Here is a 22,115-nt window from a genome sequence, read left to right as displayed (position 1 = left end):
GAACACGCACAGTACGAAGCCATCCTGAGATTCAGCCCCATAGTGTCAACAAAAAAATCCTGGCGTTCTACTTATAAATAAGGCAAAATTATCTATTCATTTAGGAAAAGTAATCATGCTCAGTTTGACACACCAGACAAGCATATGAAAAGAAAAATGGCTTTGAAGCAGCTCCCAAAGTCAAACCTAGACAGCTTGAGGAGAAAACTCTGCCATCCAGGTTTAGGTATACATTAGGAAGTCTGTTAAATAAGTGGTGTGAATCAGTGCTTCTTTTTGTTGTGTAACACTTTTGAATCTTTAAAAGAACATTAATGCAGTAGAGCTCATTTACCTGTACCCACACACCTCCACTGAAAACAACCCCCAGCTGAAGGTGTTCCTGTAAGCTGGGCACTGGCAGGGAGCTGAGCAGAAGCTGCTCCCCTACTGCTGCCCTGCTTGTTGTACATGCAGCACAACCCACCACTGTTATCGAGATATGGGGCTGAAGTTTTGCTTCCACTCCTAAGCTCAGGGAGGGAAGCCTTGTTACTTACACTGACGACAGGGACAAACACATCTGTGTGAAGTGTTGAAGAGCTTTGGTCAAAAACCTGCACTGTTGTCAGCAGGCACGGTGGGGTCGGACTTGGTGACCTTAGAGGTCTTTTCCAACCTTAATGGTTCTATGATTCTGAAACTTCTGGGGGAGAGCAGAGCGACAAGTGCCAGGCACTCAGAGCAAGCTCGTCTGCCACCTTCTGTAACTGAGAGGATATAGCATTCATGGAAGAGCGTTGCCATCCCTTGCAGCACTGCATCGAATGGAGAGTGCTTCTCCCCGTGTGGATCACGGAGCCCGGCACCTGTGCTGCTGTGATAACCAACTGATGGGGCACAGACACACGGGGGTGCCCAGGCACCTCCCATGTGTGTCTGATGGGGAAAAGAATTTCCTTCTGAACACAGTGTGGGTTTGCTTTTGCAAGACAGCAATGCAAGCTGTCAGCTGCGCACGGCCTTTGGCCATACTGATGAATCACAACGCTTGCTTCGTGATGGACTTGCTTCATCAGGCAGGAGTCAGCCCAGCACTACACGGCCTGCCCAGGGACGGACGCAAACCCGAGAGGCCTCTCCTGCATCCCCAAGCTTGAATCTGAACGGGCAATTGAGAAAAATAACCATGAACAATGACTGCTTGACAATGGCAGCAAATTGGGTTGGTGCTCCAAATGGCGCTGGATTGCTCAGTGCAGATGCTAATTGGAATAGTTCCTTTCTGCGGCTCAGTCAGCACAAATCTCAGAACCTGAGCTAGCTTCTCCTTTTGGGCAGGCCATCTGTCATGCTAATACATCTCACTGCCGAGAGCTGATGCCTGTTTTTTTTTTCCTCTAGCACGGCTACAAAGAGAAGTGCTGAGCTCTCCAAAGCCAAAGCGGTGCTCCTGGGCTGCGGGTGCTGAGGGTATGGATGCCCTCCTGCAGCCTGCTCAGCTCACAGTGCTCTGAGGAGCAGCTGCAAAGCGGCCCCTCTGCTGCTGCCTCTCCTTCTGAGGGATTGATTTATCCCGGTACCTGTGATTGCATCTCAAGATGCATTTAGTGATTCATTCCCTTGAATAATAGAAGCAGATATTGAAGAGGTCTTCAGCTCTCTGAGATAGGTTCTTTTAATAACAGTGACATTCTCACTTGTTTTCTTTTCAAAATAATAACAGGGATAATAGGGCCCGAGCACAGCCATGCAAGCAGGGGCAGCCCACCCCCACTGCTGGCAGCTTTTAATAGGGCAGTATTTACTAAAGGGTCAATTCTCTCCACACCAAAGCTTTTCAGTTCTTATCAACAGAAATCCATACACTATGTGCAGCTGTATCCCTGAGGTAGCTGCAGAGGCAGAGCTCAGCTGCCAGGAATCACACCAAAGAGGTGTTTGTTTGACACAGCATTTTCACCACAGTAAAAACTGCTTTATTGTATACAAGAGCTTGTATCCTGGAGCTACGCACCCAGAGAAGGGCAAGGTATCACTCCCCTTGGCCTGCAGAGAGTTCCTAATTCCTCTCACCTGCCACCTCCAGCTCAGGACTCCATGCTCTGCCCACTGCCCCGCTCCTCCATGCTCCTTACTCAGCCCTTGGCTCTGCGATCACTGCTTCCCTTTTCCAAGCCCATACTCTTGTTTGGCTTCATCAGCTCAAAGGCGTTTCATTCCCCCTATCACAGCACTACTTCAGTTGCACTCCAGAGGCACTTCATTCTGCCCTGAGGACCTTTCATATTCTGTTCCCAGTCACAGCATTTTCTCCATCAGCTAAGAATACTTGTTCTTATTTTTTTTTGCATCCTTGCTTCCTGAGATGCGCTTTGTGCCCGTGTCTGCATGCCATGTTGCACAGCCCATCACTCTCTCCACACCTTTTGAACTTTTGTGGCAATTGAGGACCAAAGCAAACACACTGCCAGGACAGTGATGGTATTACTTTGCTCCTCTTTGGTCACTGCTTAGTCCCAGAGCAACAATTTCTGACACTGAGTGACTTCACACTCGCCCAGGTTCACTGCTCAGCAGGTACACGTGTGTCACCGAAGCAGCAGCATCCCTCGTGCTCACTGGGTCACGTTAGTACATCCATGTATGAATCCACCCCAGTCTTTGCTTATTTTTGAAGTACTTTTACTTCGTTTTGCACCTACCCTACAGCAGCGGGGCCGGAGCTCCTGGCTGCCTCCTCGCTCCGTTTCCTTCTCGGGGTCAGAGCGGTGCTCCGGGATGGAGAGGGCTCCGAGCGCTGCAGTTGCGCGATACGCGCAGGAGATGGAGCTCCGCGACCGAGCCCGGCTCGGAAAGGGGAATAAAAAATAGAAAGGGGGAGAAAAAAAAAAAGGGGGGGGAAAAAAAGGAAAGGGGAAAAAAAGAATGAAAGAGAAAAAGAGAAAAAGAAGGAAAAGGGAAAAGAGAAAAAGAAGGAAAGGGGAAAAAGAAAGAAGGGGAAATAGAAAGAAGGAAAGGGGAAAAAGAAAGAAGGAAAGGGGAAAAAAGAGAGAAGAAAGGCAAAGAAGATGTGTTTGTAAATCACGTTGTCATTCCTCTGGCTTTTTATTTTTCTGTCTGTGGAATCGGCGATGAGCTTTGCAATCTCCCATGTCTTTCCCAAAGAAGGACAGACAGGTTTCTCCTACAGCTGGAACTTAAGCACTGAGCTGTGTCCAGGTGAGTGGGAGCCCCAGAGCTGTCCCAGTGACATTTGGTGCCCACTGTGTGCCTTTCCCCTCACATCCCAGCCCTCAGCTGCTGCTTGGCATCCAGGCACCCAAAGCAAAGAAAAAGCAAACGTGGGTGCTCAGTACCAAAAAGCAGCCTGACCTGGGCAGGGAGCAAGGGGACTGTGCCGAGCCCCCTCTTTGTCTGTGCAGCCCAGGGTACCAGAACATCAATCAGAATCTCTTTCCACAGAGCTTTACACTGCATTTCATTTTCTCAGCCCTTGGGTTCCTGTACAGCACTTGGGCTCTGAAAGGATTCACCCTGAAAACCCCAGAGATGCTTTATAGAGCACTGTGTGTCCCACATCCATGGCACAAGGCCTGAGGGACATGCCCAGCTGGCAGTGAGGCTTCACCCCGAGGCAACCCCAGCACTGTCCTTGCTGGAGGCACTGAGATCCTGCTGCATCTTTAATTGTGAAAATGTATTTCTTTACATGAATAAAATACATCTCCAGTTGGGGCCGGTGACCTACTTTTTGTGGGAGGATAAAACAACAGCAGGTTTAAATTTTCCCTGCATTTATTTCAACTATTATCAGACAGATCAATAGGAAACCCACAACCACCAGGTTGCTTTTTTCTACAAATAATCCCATTCTGATTGAGGTGACTGCGGGCTGCTGTGCTGCCGTGATGGAGCCTTTAACTGTCAGATCAGCAGAGCAGTTTTGACAGCATACAGCTTATATGGAAATAAATAATTTGATGGGGGCAGGAGCTCTATGTACATGTTCCATACCGCTAGGGAGATCTCCTCTGTTTACCCAGGTTATGGGTAATAACAGTGAATAATAGATAATCTGATGTCCTGGGCAAGCCCAGGTCATTCTGAAATTCATTGAGCACGGCAGGATCTGGGGATGCTTTCTCCTGTCATTCTGTGACAACAGAGCACACCATTTGCTTTTCAAGGGCAAACAGAAGCTCTTACTCAAGTGTTTGAACTTGTCTGGTACTGAAGCAAGGCAGGTTTAAGTCCTATTACGTTAAGGACTCTGAGTGTCTCCCAGGGAGGGGAATATCACCAGACCCTGACTTGGCCTCAGCCATCAACCCACAAACCTACATATCTCCTACAGTGGGGCAACTGTGACATGTCCCAAATGGGCCAAACACAGCCCCCACATCACAGGGAGCAGTCAGAGCTCACTCACACACTGCAGCCACGTGGCAGGAGCACACCAAAACCCTGTGCTGACATGGCAGCATGCTGAGATGTCAGGCAGTGCTCCTGCCAGCATCCTTGCATGACATTGACAGTGTCCCCCAGCTCTGGAAATGCCCCATTTTCCCACAGAGGTAAAACCATACAGCTCATCCTCCATCTCAGCTGAATGATATCTTAACATTTATTCTGATTAGCTCTCATTAGCTGAATAACATCTTTCTGCTTTCTCCACAGATTTCCCCCATGAAGCTGCAGTGGAGAATAGCACATGTCATGGTGCCAGACAGATGCAAGGACCTTAGGGCTGCATTTCCATGAGAAATGATCTGATTTTGGCTGGGATGCTTGCGTAGGAGTCCAGGGGATGCTAGTGTATGCCCACACATTTTGCTCATTAGCAACAGAGCTCTGGGACCTGATGGAAGCAAACTTAGAGATGCCCAGTGGAGTCAGGGCAATACTAACTTCATTCCAAAAGGAATAATTAGGACAGAAAGTGAGCAGGCCTGGCTGGAACAAGGCTGCTCTGTTGCCCTGAGCCACAGCAGCTGCAAGGCTGAAGGGATCCTCCTCCTCCTCCGCACCCTCACACGTGGTTCTCCTCACAGAGAAATGGATTCACTCTGCTCTAGCATTAAAGATTAAAAGCAGCTGCAGCTCATCACAGCCAGAAGATTTATCAGGAGCTGATGTCAAAAACGATGGCTTGCTGGGGAATAACCTTGGATGCTGGCACTGCGTGGTTTGAAAGCACGTTAATCACAATTTGAGCGTGAATTGTTCTTCTCTCACTGGGAATGGAGAGAAGGGTGAGGTTTAGGGATCTCTGTGAAGGTTTGAATAAAAATGCCAGATAGAGCCTGTGGCACAGGGCTGGAAAACCTCCCCATAGATCCAACTTATTCCTTGGCAGCAGACATCAGGACTGCGTCCAGCAACGTAGCTGAGTGAGGCTGATCTTTGTGAAATACTGCTGCAAATATTCTGCAAACAAGAATAATCATGGAGTCTCCAAATCAGTTTGACCCATGGGGCTGTCCTTCCCTGGGACTGCAGGTGGGTAACAGGTGATGGACAGCACTATGCCATCCAGAGTCACCTCTCCTTTTCTTCAGTCACTGCATCCTGTTTCACAGGAACAGATGAACAGAGTGGGGGCTGCAGACATCACCTACCTGTTGTGACTGCTGCCACTGAGGTCTCCATGGCCCAAGATCTCAGCTATATAAAACCTTACACAGGGATAAGGCAAAGCAGCAGCTCTTCCCTTCCTATAGGCTGCTGTATCCATGGAAACAGGATGCAATTTGGTATCCACACAATAGCAACAGATAGAAACCCTGTGGTGCAAGGAAGAGAGGACAGCAGAGAACTGTGAGCGTGGCAGGGCATGGGGAGATCCTGCTGGGTCACAGCTCTTCCATGTGTGGGAGAGCACAAAGAAAAGTTACAGAGCTGATGTGGTCCTCAGGGAATGGGAGATGGCAGAACCACCTCGGCCTGTGCAGCACAATGGGGATACTGAGAAGTGCAGTAGGAGGACTTGAGAGCAGGGAGGAAAACACTGCTTTTAATTTATGTTAAATGCAAAAGAAATGAAGAAAGGAAAGAAAAGGGGGAAAAGAAATATTCTGAGCTACTTCTCATTAGTAGAGGAAAGCAGCCCTGGTAGCTGTCCTGCCCACTTACAGCAATCCCACCCCATGCACTGAGCTGCTAACAACAAGCAGGGGGGGAGGAAAAGGACCTTGAATAACCCAAGTCCCCATTGGGGAAAATGAACACACAACCATGACAAAGAGCATTTATAAGACAGAACAACAGCTCACAAGCAGAGCACTCCGCACTAGAAACCATCAACCTGCACACACTGTGCCTCCATCCATATTTTATGCTGCTCAGCTGGGCTGAAACACACCCACACAGCCCCTGGAGCAGTGGCTAAGGGTGGAAGGGCTACACCTGAGGTGGCAGGGTTTGCTCTCCCCACGCCAACAGCAGATGAAGCCGAGTGTGCTCTGGCAGAATCTTGTTATTCCTGGCTGCATAACCGTTTCTCACAACTTCTCCAACAAGCCTGTTGTATCTCTACCTCATGAGGTTTCTCAGGCTGCTCCTAACTAGCTGAGCCTGTTCCATGCAGGACCTCATTGCCCTTGGTGGCAAGGGACAGGGCCACCAGGAGATACAGCCATTAGATGCCTCAGGGATGCTTTCCCTGGGGCTACAGGGAGGGCTGTGATTTAGCTAAAAACCCAAGTACACAATCCTGTCATTCCATGAATTAGTGGGGAAACTGCAGTGCCCAGCAGCACAGGCTGCAGGTCAGGCAGTGCTGGAGGATTTTTAACCCCTAATCTGAGGAACTTGCTGTAAAGTTATAGTTAAGAATCTGTGTCTGCATGCACAAAGGGTCTAAGAGCAATGTCAGTCAAGTAAAAGGTTGGGGTTTTTTTGCTTCAGAGAGTACAAACAGATCTCCGTGAGACACTACAAGAGCAATTACCTTCATCCTGCATCCCCATGAGCAATTTGACTCATACTGCCAGGGTGTAGCAGCAGAGGTGGTCAGTTTAAGGACTCCAGTCCTGTACATGTTAAACCGTTAGCTTATTGCTGCTCATCCCTAAGCTCTGCTTTTTGTTGATTACCATCCAAGAAACAGACACAAGAGGTCGGTGTAGAAACTGGAGTGGGAGAGAGACCAAAGTCAGTAGCAATACTGAGGGAGCAAGGCTTGTGGCACATAGCCCTGTGCCTATGAAGGGTTCATCCTCACTGGATAAATGTGTGAACTCCAAGGCTCACAACCAGTGCCATATGATGTCAATCTCCCTGGTGAATTAAAATAATTACTCTTCTAATTTGTTCCCAGACTCTTCTAAACCCTCAGGAGCCTTGAGGAAAGCCCCAGGTTCCTCCAAGCTTTCTATTAGCATAGGAAGACACTTTAAAGTGAATAGTTCTGTATTTAACAACTACAAAGGAAAGGCTTCACTACTGGATGGGGATGTCCCATAATGCCAGATAGGATTAACCATACTGAGCAGATTCCTGGGTGGGGAGGCAATCAGGCAGAACAGCCCATATGCCTTGGAGCAGTGATGGAATTCAACAGCCATGCCAGACCTGAAGGTCTCCCTTGTAAGAAGAGCTGAGAACACAAGGGGGTCTGCCAAGAGGAGAATGCAAAGTCAATGAACAGCCTTTAAGATACCATCAAACAGCTACAACAAGCCCAGAAAACTAGATTGAGACCATCTACTGGGACTGTAAGCCACCCGATCAGCTGTCACAAGATGTTCAAGATCGTACTTCAGGATCCACTGGCCAACTTCAGCTGAGTTTTCCTGGATGGATAGGCCTCAAGGACGTTGCTCTGAGGTATGCTTACAGTAGAGACCCCAGAACAAGCGGCAGCATCAATGCAGATAGCAGGAGCTGCTCAAGACTTGCATCCAATTTTAGAGTAGCTTATAAGTAACAATAAAGCACAGCAACTTTCATTACATAGTGTAGCACAATGAAAAGCATAGCAATGAGAGCAGAGCAGTAAGGAAGGTCCCAGGCTGCAGCAAATGAGAATTCACTCAAATGCAACAGCTATAGACACAGAAATAAAGGGAAGAAGCTACTTACCCTCAGAAAGCCTCAGATATCTAGAGACCTCCATCAACATTTAAATGAGGTCTAGGAAGGAGTGGGTCCTGTCACTCAGATACATTGCATGTACCTGAGCTCCCCTGGGTTGGGCTCTGTGTTCCCACCAGGTGCTCAATCACTGCTTCAAGCCACGACTTAGCATTTCTGCTACATGAAGTATGCTACAAATGAGGTCAAGTATACATACAGTCTATTTGTTTTAATTACAGTAAGACAAAACAAGCTAAAATGTACCAAGAGTCCTTGGAGGATTTTGTTTTGCACAACAGAAATGTTCATACAGGTTCAAAAGAAGATCAGAACTCAAGTTTGAAGAAGATCCTTTGGAAAGGCAATGAGCCCACAGCTGGTATGGCACACTCGGTCTGATAGATGCTCTCAGCCCGGCAGCAGTCATTCTCCTACAACGACTGTGCATCACATGACAACTTAAAACATATAACCTCAAAGCAAGGCTCATACACACACATAAAAAGCAGCTAAAATTCCATTTTTTTTCCTGCCAAACTAAAAAACAGATCAACTATTTTCCTACAGTGGATAGGTATCATTAGTTTCAGCTATGTCACCATGCCAGTTGGGGTCTTGCCTTTCACTGAAATAACTTCCATTTCGGGTAGGATTTTGCTTTAGTGGACATGATTTCCCTAAATTTTGTGCCTAACACCTCCCACAGGAAGGTTTTAGGTAGTTTTCCACTTGATGCTGCACTCAAATCCTCCCAGACCCTGTCACTAGGATGGCGAAGGGAAGGCGATCCACGGCTGCTGTGCCTTCAGGATGTGGAAGTGACATCGGCCATGGAGAAGTGCCAACCTGCTGGTGCCTGAGCCTGCTGAGGTATAGTTGAGAAAGATGGCTATTTCCCATTGCAGCCTGGATAAAAGTGATATCCAGCAACGAGAGGTATTGATCAGCAAACATCCAATCAAGACACATTTCTTGTTTTTCTAATGAGGACTATTTCTTGGAAATCTACGCAAATCCTTTATTCCTTCTAGCAGTCAAGCTAGCGAGTCTGCAATTAATGACAGCTGAATGCACAAACTTTTGCAGCTTACCTAAACCAAAACCCTAGTTCTATTCTGTTTTCTCTCTCTGCTCTTGAGTTGAGCCTTGGCTTTCTTCCTCAGGCAGAACTGCTGTTTGCTCAGCACAAAGTCCTGAAAGAAGAGGGCTTTGGACAGACTTCAGTTATGTAGAGAAATAAAAATAAATTAAAAAAAAACAAAACAAAGCCAACAGGGAAGAAAGAAAAAATATTCCAATTCCCTAAGATACATTATTGGTTATATAACCAATCTCTATGGTTATATTTATGCTCCTATAAATAGACAATTGCCCTGAAAACAGAGGCCTAAAAATGACGAGTGGAGTGAGGACGGCGACCACCGGCCACTGGGACCACGAGGTGGCATGTGATGACACTCAGCACGGGGACGAGGACATCTGGTCGTAGTCAGGGCACTTGAGCAGAGCGGGGTAGCTGCTGTTCATCTGCAGAGATGCCTCGCTGGAGATGTCCGATGGGCTGCGGCCCCGTGCCCATGCATCTGGGTGCAGGAATTGCCCCGAGTAGTCGGAGCAGTTGCTCAGGCGGGGACGGTAGAAGCCGGGGTGAGGTCGGTAGATGTCCTCAGCAGTGTATCTCTTCATGAACAGGTACACAGACATCACCCCAGCGCTCTAGAGGGGAGAGAAGAGAGAGAAATGGTTTCCTTTGCCCTGCTGGTGGGTTGCAAGCACATAAAGGAAGGTCACTTCCCTGCTCTGCCGTGAACACAGTGGCCCAAACCCATCTCCCGCTCCTCCACATGTATGCTCCATATCAAATCATGATTAATTGCCCTCACAGCCCTCTTTTTCTCCTAGCCTCAGCACCCACCAATGCCCAGTGGCTGAGAACAGACGGCACTCATTACAGGGATGTCCCAGAGCTGCCAGTACCTCTGTGAGAAGGAATGAGATGGCGGAGAACGCGAACGACCAGCCGTATTTGTAATTGAAGAATGTCTCCGAGTCCTTGGTCCTATTGAGCATTTCATCATTGATGCTGGATATGTAGAGGACCAGCCCCACCACCAGGGACAGACCTGGGAGAACCAAGGAGAAAGACAGGAAGAAACTTGGGGGGATGAAGCTGGTGAAGCAACACCTGCCGTTAGGGGCAGAGTGGCAGGTGAAACTCTAAAGCTGTGAAACTGTGCTTGAAATAACCAGGAAAGGAGGACTTCCAAGGGAAAGCCCTGCCCAGCAGAACTTACCCGACAGGATGAAGAATATCCCTGACACGAAGGCGAGGATGGTCCTGTGCGGCCGCACGTGGCCAATGTTGCTCAGGATGAAGCCAATGAACATGAAGAAGAGGCTGACCAGAGGGAAGGGGGTGGCAGAGCGGATCATCTCTGGTGGGACAGGAGCAGAGGAAAGCAGGAACAGATCAGTGCCCTGTGTCCTGCCCCACACTGCATGAGTCCCTGGCACAGGTTCCTCTTTCCTATGTGTCTTTGCTCATGAGCTGAGTGAAACCCCTCTTACAGTTTGCAATTCTCAGGGTTTCCACATGAAATGTTACACAGAAAAAAAAAACAAGCAAACAAACATCAGAACCTGCATTTTTTTCTAGCTTTGCCACAGAACTATTTGCTGAACCCTTCTATTTGCTAAATCAGCGATGACTGCTGTAGGCAGTGAAAGAATATAGGGCTCAGAGTGTAGAGAAAGATGCAACCCAAAGCTTAGGAGCACATGAGGGAATTCACATAGAAAATGTGGTCCTTGGGAGCACACTCAGGGAAACAGGAGCTTGTGCAGCAAGAGCACAAAGGGGTTTATTGGGGTGGTTTCTAAGGGCCCTTTGGTGCCTTGTAAGATGCAAAGTGCCCTCCGAGTCACTTACTCAGGACGTTGACTGTGGATTCAGATGTCAGCTGGATGTTCATGGGCATGACGTATTCTATAGTGAAGCACCGGCCACGTTCCTCACCTGCAGCAAAGAGAGATGGAGCCAGGCCTGCAGCGTGCCCATCTATTTGGTTTTGGTGGGGGATGAAGTGGCTTTCAAATTAATTTCACTTTGTGGAGGAAAACATTCATGGGGTTTAGTTCTGCTTCCATCTCAGTGCTTGTGTTTGGTGCTGAAGAAATCCACTGGTTGCTACCATTGCCCTGCAAGAGCAGGTGCCCAGCTTTCAGGTGTCACTGCTGAAGGAGGGACGGCAGGATGTGACCCCAAGGTGCCAGCACTTGCTCAGAAAAGTGTTAACTGAGCCAGTCCTGTATGTGTGTGTGGGCATGCTGAATGGGACTGTGATAAAATTCCCACTGTCACAGTATTTCTGCTCGTGAGCTTGGAGTGAATTTGTTCTGAGAGCTCCAAACCTCACTGCGGGTTCCAGGATTTCCTTGGACTTTTCAGAGGAGCTGCCTGAGAGCAGATGGGATTCCCTTGTACCCCAAAATGTGATCCTGAGGGCAAAGGGTTTGGGGTCACCCAAGAGGAGCCACTGGAGCCCCTTCCTCCTCACAGCTCTGGATCTGTGCATCCAACTCCCATTCATTCTGGCTTTGTCTGACCCAAATCACTTCGCCAAAAGCAGCATGAGAGGAGAGAACATATCAGCTGAGCTGAATCCCAATTTTGCAGGGACAAAACAGAGGGTTTGGGCAGATGCCCAGGCACTGCAGTGAGCTGAGGGGCTGTGGGGCTGTGGCCTAGCAGCTGTGGGGTCCAGCACCAGAGCAACACACCCCACAGCCCTACATGCCAGGGCAGATTTATCCACCTGGGGATGTTTATCGGGGGCTGTGCCCGACTTTGGAAGCAAAACAGCACAGTAGGCAGGGGGGAGGAATTGGGGAGGAGGCTATACCTGCCAGGAAGCAGACCCTCCAGAGCCCCGCGTGCAGTGACAGCTTGATTTCGGCCGACTGGTTCTGGGGCTGCACGATGCCCTCCTCCAGGTAGAGCCAGTAGTCGGTGCTGACGGAGATGCCCAGCAGGCCGAGGCCGCAGACGGCGAACACGCTGCTGAGCAGGGTCAGCGCCTTCCTGCTGCAGGCACTCATCCCCAAAAGCATGGGGGGATCCGTGGGCAGAGGGGCTGCGGCCGCCGGAGCCCACTGTGTTGCTTCTGTAGGGAATAGAAGTGACAAAAGCTTTGCCTTGGTGTTGGATGAGCTGATGTAAGCCATTAGAGAAACCACAGGATGTGCTGATGGATGAGGAATGCCTCCCGGCCATGGTGGGCCTATGCTGGCCGTGGGTTTGTGGGTTTGCAGAGCAGCCAAGCTGGCAGCAAGAAGATGGGTCAGGTGGATCACTGCTGCTCAGCCACAGCCTGTGCTTCTCACCCAGATTTAGCCAAATCTCAACACCCAAAAGCTCCCACAAGTAGCAGTGAGCCGTGGAGCCTCAGCATGGGAGCTGCTGAAGCTTGAAGGCACTGCATTATAAGATCAGCAGAAATACTGCCTGACTGAAACATGCTCCTCTGCACTCCTGGTCACCACACCACGCTGCTGGCTTTCCTCTTCTAGGACAAAAAGCCACAGGCACCAGTGTGTGAGCAGAGCTGGAATATGGGGAAAACAGGGCTGAAGAGCTGCAGATGGGCTCTGGCCAACATGGACAAAGGAAGCATAAAACATTCCCTCATTCTCTACATTGCTTATGCATGGAGTATTCATATTTTTCTTTCATTTTTGCTTATTAGTTAGCAGTCCTCATAGTGCCTTGGTAACTCTCAGAGACGTAAAAAAAAAACAACAAAATAACAACCCCCCCAAAAAAACAACCAAACCCTCCCAGCTTGCACTTTCACACTTGAAAGCCTCCCAAGATGCCATTTGGCCATTGGTCTCTCACACAGCATAGTGAGCTCCTTTGGGGAGTTCAGCTCCTGCAGCGTACAGCCCTGAAAATGTGCATCCCCACAGCTGTCCTACAGCCAGACCTGCACACAGCTTCACGTCAGTGTGGGGCTGGAGAGAGAAAAGCAGGGAGTGCTGCTGGGAGACCCACAGAGTCTTGAGAGGGAAGGAGAGAGGCTTTTATTATTGCATACCACCGGGGAGAAAGCAGACAAGTACATGTTGGTAGGAAGCAGATGTACTTGCACCCTCAAGTGCTGCAGCAGCTCTGACAGCCATCTCCCATACAAAATCAAGATTTGGCTCTTCCTACGTTCACACCAAACCATTTCCCAGAAGGTACCGACCTACGGGAAGCAGAGAGCTGTCACTTAGAGACAGCACAAGCAAACGCTCCAGCTCCTGCTCCTGCAAGCTTTTCACCTTTGCTAGAGGCCTATTTTTAAAGTTTTTATCTATCTGCATCCCCCATAGCCCAGCAGCCACAAGGACAACCTCGCTGTCAAGGGAACAGACCCGCACTCAGTTGAAGAAGTTGGAACAGCACTCCAGGGCTTTATAGTTTTTCAATGTGCCATGACCCGACCCTGCACAGGTCCAGCAATATGACCGTGCAAAGCACAGCTCCCCTGGCTCACCCCTCTTCTCTCTAGCTCAGAACCCTATTTTCTAGTTGCCACATCAGAAAAGAACAGTGTTCACTACAGAATGCCTCATCCCTCTTGATATTTTGGTGCCAAAAATGGTAAAAGGAGCTGGAATCTATTCTTGGCAGATGTATCATTAACAAATTGCTTTTTTGTTGTTGTTATTAAGAAGACAAAAATCAAGTGAAAGTCCAGATAAAGCAACTCAGAGAGAAACAGATACATACACGATTCCTTTGTTATCTATCAGTGCCAAGGATTAGAAAATACACTGAATTGGCACCATTTTTAGTGGTCACTGGGACTGATGTTAGTCTGATGTTAGGAAGGGGCTTGGGCAGCAGAATCACACCTCTCAACTGCCCCATTTCTTTTCACCCTCACACTCCAGTTTATCAGAGTGCCCCTTGCTGCTGCCTTACTGGCAAATGAAGTCAGACCTGATGAAGTGTGACCATTCAGAACAGCGCTTCCCCATGTCCAGCACTGGTGGAATCAGCTGAGCTTCCACTAGAAAGTTGTCTCAAGGACACAAAGAGGATGGATTTTCAGCAGGGATTTAGTCCCCAGCAACCTTTACAAATTGTGTGTACTTCATACTGCTGAAAAGGCGATGCTGTTTGGTTTCAAGCTGTGTCTGTATCTTAAATGAATACAGCCTTGAACGTTCCCAGGAAATAGGACCTTAGAACTGCTCCTGCTCCTTCAGCCACATGGTAATTACCACTACTGGTAATAGCTGGGTAATGCTGAAGGCATTCCTAACACAACTCACTCAGGTCCAGCAGTGACTTGAGGTCCTGCTCCACTGTCACAGGAAGAAAATATTGTCCTGCCCTGAGCTACATGGATGGATTGGGAAAAGTCAGTGTCACCTGGGCAGGGGAAGCTGTGTCAGTGCATCCCTGCTCATGAGCTCAGCATAACACTGAGCTCCTTGCTCACAGGGCTGAGCCATACAAAGGAGGCAGCTATTGATCTCCCGAAGGCTAGGGCGCCGTTTCCTATCTGCTGACATTTGCAGTGTGGGGAAGTGCATCCAGGGTTATCAGAGCAGATGAGAGGGAAGGTTTGGTTTGCAGAGGGATGCTGGGTCCAGCACGAGCCTGTGTCTGTTGTGGAAAAGCTGCACTTCTCTCTGCTGCTGGCAACATGGAGCAAAGAGAGGTTAAGGCACAGCCCTGGAGCAGTGGGAGAGGCTGAGGAGAACAAAAGGAGGAGGAACAAAACCTGGAAAAAGGGGGATAGGAAACCCACTGAGTGTGTACAAAAAACATCAGGGAACAGCACGAGAAGAGCGTGAGCTGCGACAGAGCTGAGCTGAAAGGCAGCACACATCAAGCTGCGATGAGAAACTGGGCTATAGCTAAAAATACAGGGCCTTCAAGCAGCACGACCTGCTGCTCAGGGAGCAGTGCAGGGCAAGAACAAATGGGCCAAGGAGAGGGGTTCACTTCACGCTAACCACAGCCAGGGGCAGGCGTTTGCTGTCCTTTGGGCAGCCCTATACCATGCTGCTCCCTCTGAGTGAATCCCAGAGAGCCCAGATTGGTCCTTCACAACCCTAATGCAGCAGAGAAGTGGTGGCAAAGCAGCATAGCAGTTCCACTGAGCTCACAGGGCACGTGTCCTCAGCTGGTGCTCTGGGGTGGCTGCGGGGACGCAGGATGGAGCTGCACCTGGGAGCCCAGCTGCAGTGCAGATCCCATGAGCAGGTATTACAGGGTAAGAGAAATACGTAAGGCAGCTTTACAGAGCTGTATTAATGTCACAAAGAAATGTGTCAGCTCGGTTTCTGAGAAAGAAATTACATATTGGAAAAATTAAGTACAGAAATAAATCCTTTCGATGTGGAGAAGGGTTAGCCTGATAGTAAGAAGCAAAGCAGTCCAGCTCATGGCAGTGTGAACGAGAGCCAGTAACTGCTCCATCCAGCAGCCATAAACTTCAGAAGGATCGATGGCAGACCTGAAAGCTTCCCGTGGCTGCTAACAGCACTGCCAGCACGGCGGGATGGAAACGAGACCATCGACCACATCGAGCACGCTGCTCTCATGGGCTCTCAGGAGAGTTGTTTGGATTGCATTAAAAAAAGAGAAGGCTGTTAATGAGTTATTTAAACCTCGTTTAAGCCACAGCAACGGCAATCCTATCAATTCTTTGCTTGTTGGCGGGCACAAGGAATACCTGAAAAATATTTGGAATTAAAAATGTACGACTGCCACACTGAGTTGGTCACCACTAATGCACGTTACGATGGGGTCACTAAGGACTTGTCCTTTACCCACCCTTCCTGCATGGGCCAGGCAACCGAGCCCACCTTCAGCTCGAGAACCAAAGGCAATGAGACAAAAGGATATCCCAGGCTCAGAGGAGCAGCAGCTGAGGTTTACCTGCATCCCCAGCACTGTGACCAGATGCATTTCCAACAGCACTGCCTCCGTCGCGCCGCTGTGGCTCCACGCCAGCTCACTCCCACTAATGGCTTTGGATGATGCCAACGACTTCCAACAAATAAAACCATCGACCCAGCGATCCCCCCCAGCCCAGCACAGCCTGTCTGTGTGCAGCTATATCCCCAAACCCTCACACTGAGCATTTCTTCCCTAGCAGCAGCAGCACGCACATCTCTCTCCTTGGCGCTTTACTGCTCTTACCTCGTTTAACCCCGGATGATAGTAAGTTTCAGAGTGTAGCAGCTTGGGTTCTGAAAGGGAATCGCTGGAGGGTGACCCTGGTCGGTGCTTTGGGCGCCCCAGAGAAGGTCTGAGGCGGTGGGAAAGGGCTCAGCCTGGGCTCTGTGCCCCACTGTGACCCACCTGAGGGGGGCACAGGGTGGGGACATGGGGATGGGAGGACAGCGGACAGGTCTCACATCCACACTGCAGCTCTGATCCTACAGTTTGGTGGGAGAGCAGCACATGAAACACAGTTCTCAAGAGGGAAATAGGAAAACAGGAAAGGACAGAGCTCAGAATATCATCCATATACAGGAGAGCCTTTCCCTTTCACACTCTGCTCATGGAAGCTGGCAGCCAGTATTCCCCTTCACACTGTGCTCCCAGACAGGAATGTGAATCAAACCTCTGCCTCTAGAAAGAGCCTCAAAGGAAAAATACAGGGGGGGATATTTGGGCTGCAGAGCAAATCAGCTGGGCAATTTGCTGTGTGCTGCTGGAGCTGTGCTTACCCATTAACACACATATGCCATAAATCACAGGTTGCAATTCATATCCAAAATAAATTAGTCAACCTGGTGATCCAGTGACCCTCTTCTGCCTCCAGCTTAGTGCTTCCCTCAGCTGCCCCTGGCCTGGCAGGAGCACAGATGAGTGATGGCAATGCAACATCCTGCACGTGGAGCTGGCTTGGCTGGTTTTTGCTCACTTCCATGTGTCATTCAATACAGCACAAACTCCTGCAATGCTATTCCGTATTAAAAGGGGAGAAGAAACCTCTTGCTTGCATTTGAGAGCTTTTCAATGTCCCCAGTCCCAGCCACTGCTGAGCGGGGCCTGCACCCCCATTTCCTTTTCCCCATAGTGGCAATACATGACAGCGTGAGCTAAATTAAGCAGCGCTGGGAGGAAAAAATAGCATCAAGAGCTAACTAAAGCCCTTCCTAGTCCCCCGTGCTGGGATTGGTGACCCCAGTACCTGTGGATCAGGAGGAGCTCCCATGCTGCTCCTATTCACAGTGCCTGTGTCTGCATGGCTGCCGTGGGGATTTTCTGCATGTCAGAGAGAGCAGCACGGTGGGGATGGGTTGTCAGGAGGACTTCATGATCGTAGAAGTCTTTTCCATCCTTAATGATTCCACAGTTCTGAGTTTGGCTCTGTTTTCACATAGGGAAGGTCTTTGCTCTGTGTAGGTCATTGGGTTTAATAGTGAGGTTATGTGACACGGAGGTATGTAATAAGCAGCACCTCTCGTCACCTCTAATGACCAGACGTCTTCTGCCCTGTTTTGCCTGTAAGGCGCCTTGCAGACAGCACTGTACAGCAGTTGACACAGAAGACAGTGACATGGAGATGTCAATTTCCCCTTTGGCTGTCCTCCCTTTCCCTTTCAGTTGCAGAGAAAGGGTCACTTTGGTGCTGATCTGTTGCCTGCCCACTGCCCACCTCTCCCATGCTGGAGGAGAGACATGCTGCTCCCCAGCAGCAGCTCCAGCATCAGGATGATTCAACACAACTTCCCAAATCACTCAGTTTTCTAGGTCAGGTTTGCTGTGTCGCTTTTTGCCATCTGCAGCTTCCAGGGTATCCCAGCATAGCCAAGAGAGCGGGCTGCCTTCTGCTGAATGCCAGATCAGGGCAGCTCTGAGCACACCCAAGAGCCACCAGCCCCGAACTACCATGGCACAGGGAACTGGGGACATGAGCTGAGCTGGGGACAGCAAGAAACGAAAGCAGGGATGTACTCAGGCTGGGCATTGTGGCAGCATACGGGACGTGGCACTCATTGAATGACTTTGTCCTGGGGACTGAGTATGAAAACGATGATCTGCAACTTGTCCTGGGTCAGTGGCTGCCATCTGTTTTAGTGTTCCAATAGTGTTCCTCAGTGTGACTATAAGCACCTCTCCAGTGAGGTTTTCCACTGATGAGCAGAGATCATTCTTTTATAATAGAGGAAAAGCAGCGAGCCCCATCTTCCAAAGGGATCAGACCTGTAATAGCATATTTTCTGAGCCTGGCACTGCATTAGAGTGACTCTTTGGCAAAACTCATGTTCCCAGTAAATATTTTACTGTGAATGTCAGAAGTTTGTGGCTGCACAGTAATACAAACTGCTGTGATTTTGATTATCGCATTCCTAGAGCACACCTAGAACCCACACCTCCCCCCCTTAACTTCATCACACAGTCATTTTAAATAAGCCACCCCAAAACCAGGGATTTTCATCTTCCCAGCTGCCTTATAAAGATGCTCCTGGTGCTCGCAGGAGCTGTACACTTGTGCAGATCACAGCTCCCTGATAGCATTAAAGCCTCTGTGGGCTCATGCATTATTTCCCTTTCTTATCTTCCATTTCCTTCCCTCGGCATAACAGAAGCTGAAGCTGCAAATGTGGTGGGACAGATGCAGCCAGATGGGGATTCATTCGCCTCGATGAATATATTCAACAGCTACAGTAATTCAAGAAGGAGCTGGGGAAACAAGCACAGAAGCCTTTCTCCTGTGCCCTGGGAGCCACGTGGGGCTGCTGCACATTGGCCGAGGTGAGGCAGCAGTGATAGGGCTCATGATGATTGAAATGACTGAAGCAGTGCCCTGCAATGAACCCAAAGGGCAGCTGAGATGGAGACGTGGGAATGCTCCTCCTGCAAAGCTCCCTGCTGGGGTCACACCACTGGTACCCACTGCTATCACATGAAATTCAGCTAAAATATTTAACATCCCTACTGAATCTGTGCTGCTTTTGGTGGCCTCCCCTAAGGTTTGCCTGTAGCCCCTCACCCCCCACAGCTGGACATGCAGAGGTCCAGAGTGTTTGGGGGGCAGCAGTGGGGACAACGGTTGGGTCAGGTCAGACCCACACTCCAGACACTGCTGTTGCTTTGTGCACCCTGAGCAGTGCCACACATCAAGGGCTGCTAAAGTTCCCCGCAATGCCAAGCAATTATTCACCAGCAGGACTGCATGTCAGAGCCCTCAGCTCGCTGCTGGGATGACTGAAATACCACATTTCATGTTTCACCTCCTTTTGTAGGATATGAATAAGGAAGGTGTGGAGAAGCGAAGGCAGGCTGCACGTCTCCGTGAGCTTTGTTCATATGGCAACACATGATCCAGCGTTTTTTCCCCTCTCTACTTTACACCACTTAACAAGCAGGTCAGATTTTCTCACGTAGCTGCTCCCTCCGAGGGGTGAGCAGCACCAGAAAGCATTGGCAGCCCATCCCTTACGGTGCCTTTTACATTCCCCGTGACAAAATGCACAGGGATGGACGTTCAGAAGCGACGGGTGAAACGCGAGGATGCTCTCCGCTCTCCGGAGCTGTCCCCGGCGCCTCTGATCTCCTGGAGCAGAACAGCCCCGGGGTGAGCATCCTCGGTCGGGGCTTTGCTGGGCACCCCAGCAGCGAGGTGAACCCGCTGCTGGGGTGCCCAGCAAAGCCCCGACCCAGGATCCCACCAGGATCCCACCATACCGGGGCGATCCCACTCGAGGCAACGCGGATCGCTCCGGCAAACGACGCCAGCACAGCCCGGGGCTCTGCGGCCCCGCACCCCGCTGCTCGCACACAGCCGGAGCCGAGCACGGCTGATCCCAGGGCGGTGTCCCCGGGGACGCCCCCCCCCCCCCCCCCCCCCCCCGAGGATCTGATTACAACGGGGTTACGGGCAGTGAACGAACGGACCCCCCTAAAAGCATCCGCTCCGCACCCACCCGGCACTTCCCAGCCACCTCCTCCTTCCTCTCAGGCATTAAACTTTCTGGCATTTCCACGCAATTCGGGAAACCCTACGAAGCCCTTTGAAGGACCGTGTGCCCTCCACCCATCCGTACGGGCACACGAAGGTCCCCGCAGCTCCCGCACTCACCGACCCCGCTTCGCTGCTCTCCGGCCCCGGGCTGTTCCCTCCGCGCTGCGCCGGGAGAGCCCGGGAGGAGCGGGCATCACATGGCGCCGGCGGGGCCAGCCCACCGCCCTCCTCCGTGCCCCTTCCCTCCTCCCTCCCTCCTTCCTCTTCCTCCAGCCATTCCTCCGTCCTTCCCCCTCTCTTTCTCCATTCACCCTCCTTCCTTCCCTAAATCACCTTTCCTTCATCCCTTCTTTCTTCTCTCCATCCCTCTTTCCTTCTCTCCATCCCTCCTTCCTCCCTTTCACCCTCCCTCCCTGCTTCCTCTCATCCCTCCTTTCCCCGACCTTATCTCCTCTTTCGTCCTTTTCCTTGACTCCCTCTCTTTCCCTCCATTCACCCTTTTTTCCCCACTACCTTTTCCCTTTCTCATCCTTTCCCTCCATCCCCTCTCCCTCGTCCCCTGCTCCACGCAGGTCACCACTCACTTGGGAGCTGGGAAGGGAAAATCTGTCTGCAGCCACCAGAGTCAAACAAGCTCAGGTCTGAGGACATGCAGCCAACGGGGAGGATTGGAGGGCACAAAGCCAGTGCATTGGAGAAAGCCAGCTTGGCAGAACTAGGACCAGGGTGGAGAAAGCCAGGGTTAAAGGAGAGAGAGGGACAAAGGGGCACATGCTGCAGACCCTGGAAAGCACAGCCAGGCCGAGTGATTCAGCCAAAACACACAGAAAATGAGCCCAGAGCCAGGAATGAGGACATGGCTCTGTCAGGGTGCCCAGCAGTGGGACACTGCCTCGGGCACAGCAGGAAGGACAACGAAGCTCACGGTGTGCAGGTAGCTCCTGGGGAGAAGGCAGCTCTTGGATGTCACCTCCAGTGCACAAGTGGCACAGAACTGCTTCTGTTCAGAGCTCTGAGGGTCCCTGGACCGGTCCTGGCTGAGGTCCCCAGCTAGCAAAGTACCGACAGCTCCAACAGAGAAATCCAAAATAAAGTGAGATATGAGGAGCAGAGGAGGTGCTGGCTGGATAGCTCATCTGAAATCAATGGAGCTGCACGCTCCGGCTTGTTGAGCTCTGTTTTGATTTACGACAGTAATAAAAGCTGATGCAGGTGTATAAGTTTTGATTTTTTCCAGCCTGAATTTGGCAAAGCGTAATACAGCCAACACCTCTCAGACAACAAAACCAAACCTGTTTTTCTCCAGAATGGTGAACTGCTGTGTGAGCTGCTTGGGCACTGGGCAGGGCTGTTCGACTACAACATGAAAAAAGGCTGCAGTGTGAGCAGCCAGTGACATAATTAACCAGCACAGTGTAAGAGGCCCCCAGCAGCCATGCATATAATCAATTAGAAATACACATTTTGGGCCTCAGTCTCTTTTTCTCCCTCTGCTTCTATGCAGATGTACTTAAGCTAAACCACTCGGATGGATTTTCCAGCGTGGCTCATCTCACTGTGTGAGCTGTACCCACCAGGACCAGGTGTGAGAGGCACCCAAAAGCAGCACAGCAGAGCTCCCCTACCTGCTCAGCAGCACTTCCCCGAGCAGCTGTGTCCACACTGACTACAAAAAGCAGCGAGGATGAGGAGGAAATCCCTTCTGCAGCAGCAGGCCCAGGCGCCTTGCAGCCCTGCAGCATAATCCATAATGTGGGGCAAGACTCAGCCAAATGCTGCAGCAACAGATTGGTCATTTGTCTGCTTTTCCTTTATAATTATTATTTTAATTTTTGCTTGTTTGACTTTAACACCCTCTGGTGCCATCTCAGCATTCCTGGAGCAGATTCTCTTTGTCCTCTCCACTGTTTCCCTGCTTTAATTGTCCTCCCCCTATAAGTGGGGGGAGCCAGGTGGGATCTGGCACAGCAGGTGATGATGTGTCCTTACACCTGAAGAGAAAGTCTTGTGTGTGTGCAAAGCTGCACTTTGCAGTCACTTCTCCTGGCTTGGTAGCACTGGTCCTAGACAGCT

General features: G+C 50.3%; 1 protein-coding gene across 1 annotated transcript; it reads right to left on the bottom strand.

Annotated features, from left to right (window-relative positions):
• Positions 1 to 9,384: 9,384 nt before the first annotated feature.
• Positions 9,385 to 20,232, bottom strand: CACNG5 (calcium voltage-gated channel auxiliary subunit gamma 5). Its single transcript, XM_065735621.1, has 6 exons — positions 20,160 to 20,232; positions 11,961 to 12,221; positions 10,988 to 11,074; positions 10,353 to 10,493; positions 10,036 to 10,181; positions 9,385 to 9,774 (listed from the first exon to the last, which is right to left on the bottom strand). Exons 2-6 carry the CDS (start codon positions 12,166 to 12,168, stop codon positions 9,517 to 9,519), a joined length of 840 nt encoding a protein of 279 aa, XP_065591693.1. The 5' UTR covers positions 12,169 to 12,221; positions 20,160 to 20,232; the 3' UTR covers positions 9,385 to 9,516.
• Between the last annotated feature and the right edge of the window lie 1,883 nt (positions 20,233 to 22,115).

The sequence above is a fragment of the Cyrtonyx montezumae genome, unplaced genomic scaffold (assembly GCF_038088225.1).
Source record: "Cyrtonyx montezumae isolate F1298 unplaced genomic scaffold, pur_monq_1.0 scaffold_19, whole genome shotgun sequence".
In the NCBI taxonomy this organism is placed as follows: domain Eukaryota; kingdom Metazoa; phylum Chordata; class Aves; order Galliformes; family Odontophoridae; genus Cyrtonyx; species Cyrtonyx montezumae.
The sequence above is the reverse complement of the archived record's forward strand: the minus strand, read 5'-3'. Positions and strand labels throughout refer to the sequence as shown.

Excerpts from the sequence above, each read along its gene's own strand:
- CACNG5 (XM_065735621.1), bottom strand. The coding sequence starts at position 12,168 with ATGCTTTTGGGGATGAGTGCCTGCAGCAGGAAGGCGCTGACCCTGCTC. Across the intron at positions 10,494-10,987 it reads ATCCACAGTCAACGTCCTGA|AGATGATCCGCTCTGCCACC; the intron begins GTAAGTGACTCG and ends CTGTCCCACCAG. Across the intron at positions 9,775-10,035 it reads TCTCATTCCTTCTCACAGAG|AGCGCTGGGGTGATGTCTGT; the intron begins GTACTGGCAGCT and ends TCTCCCCTCTAG.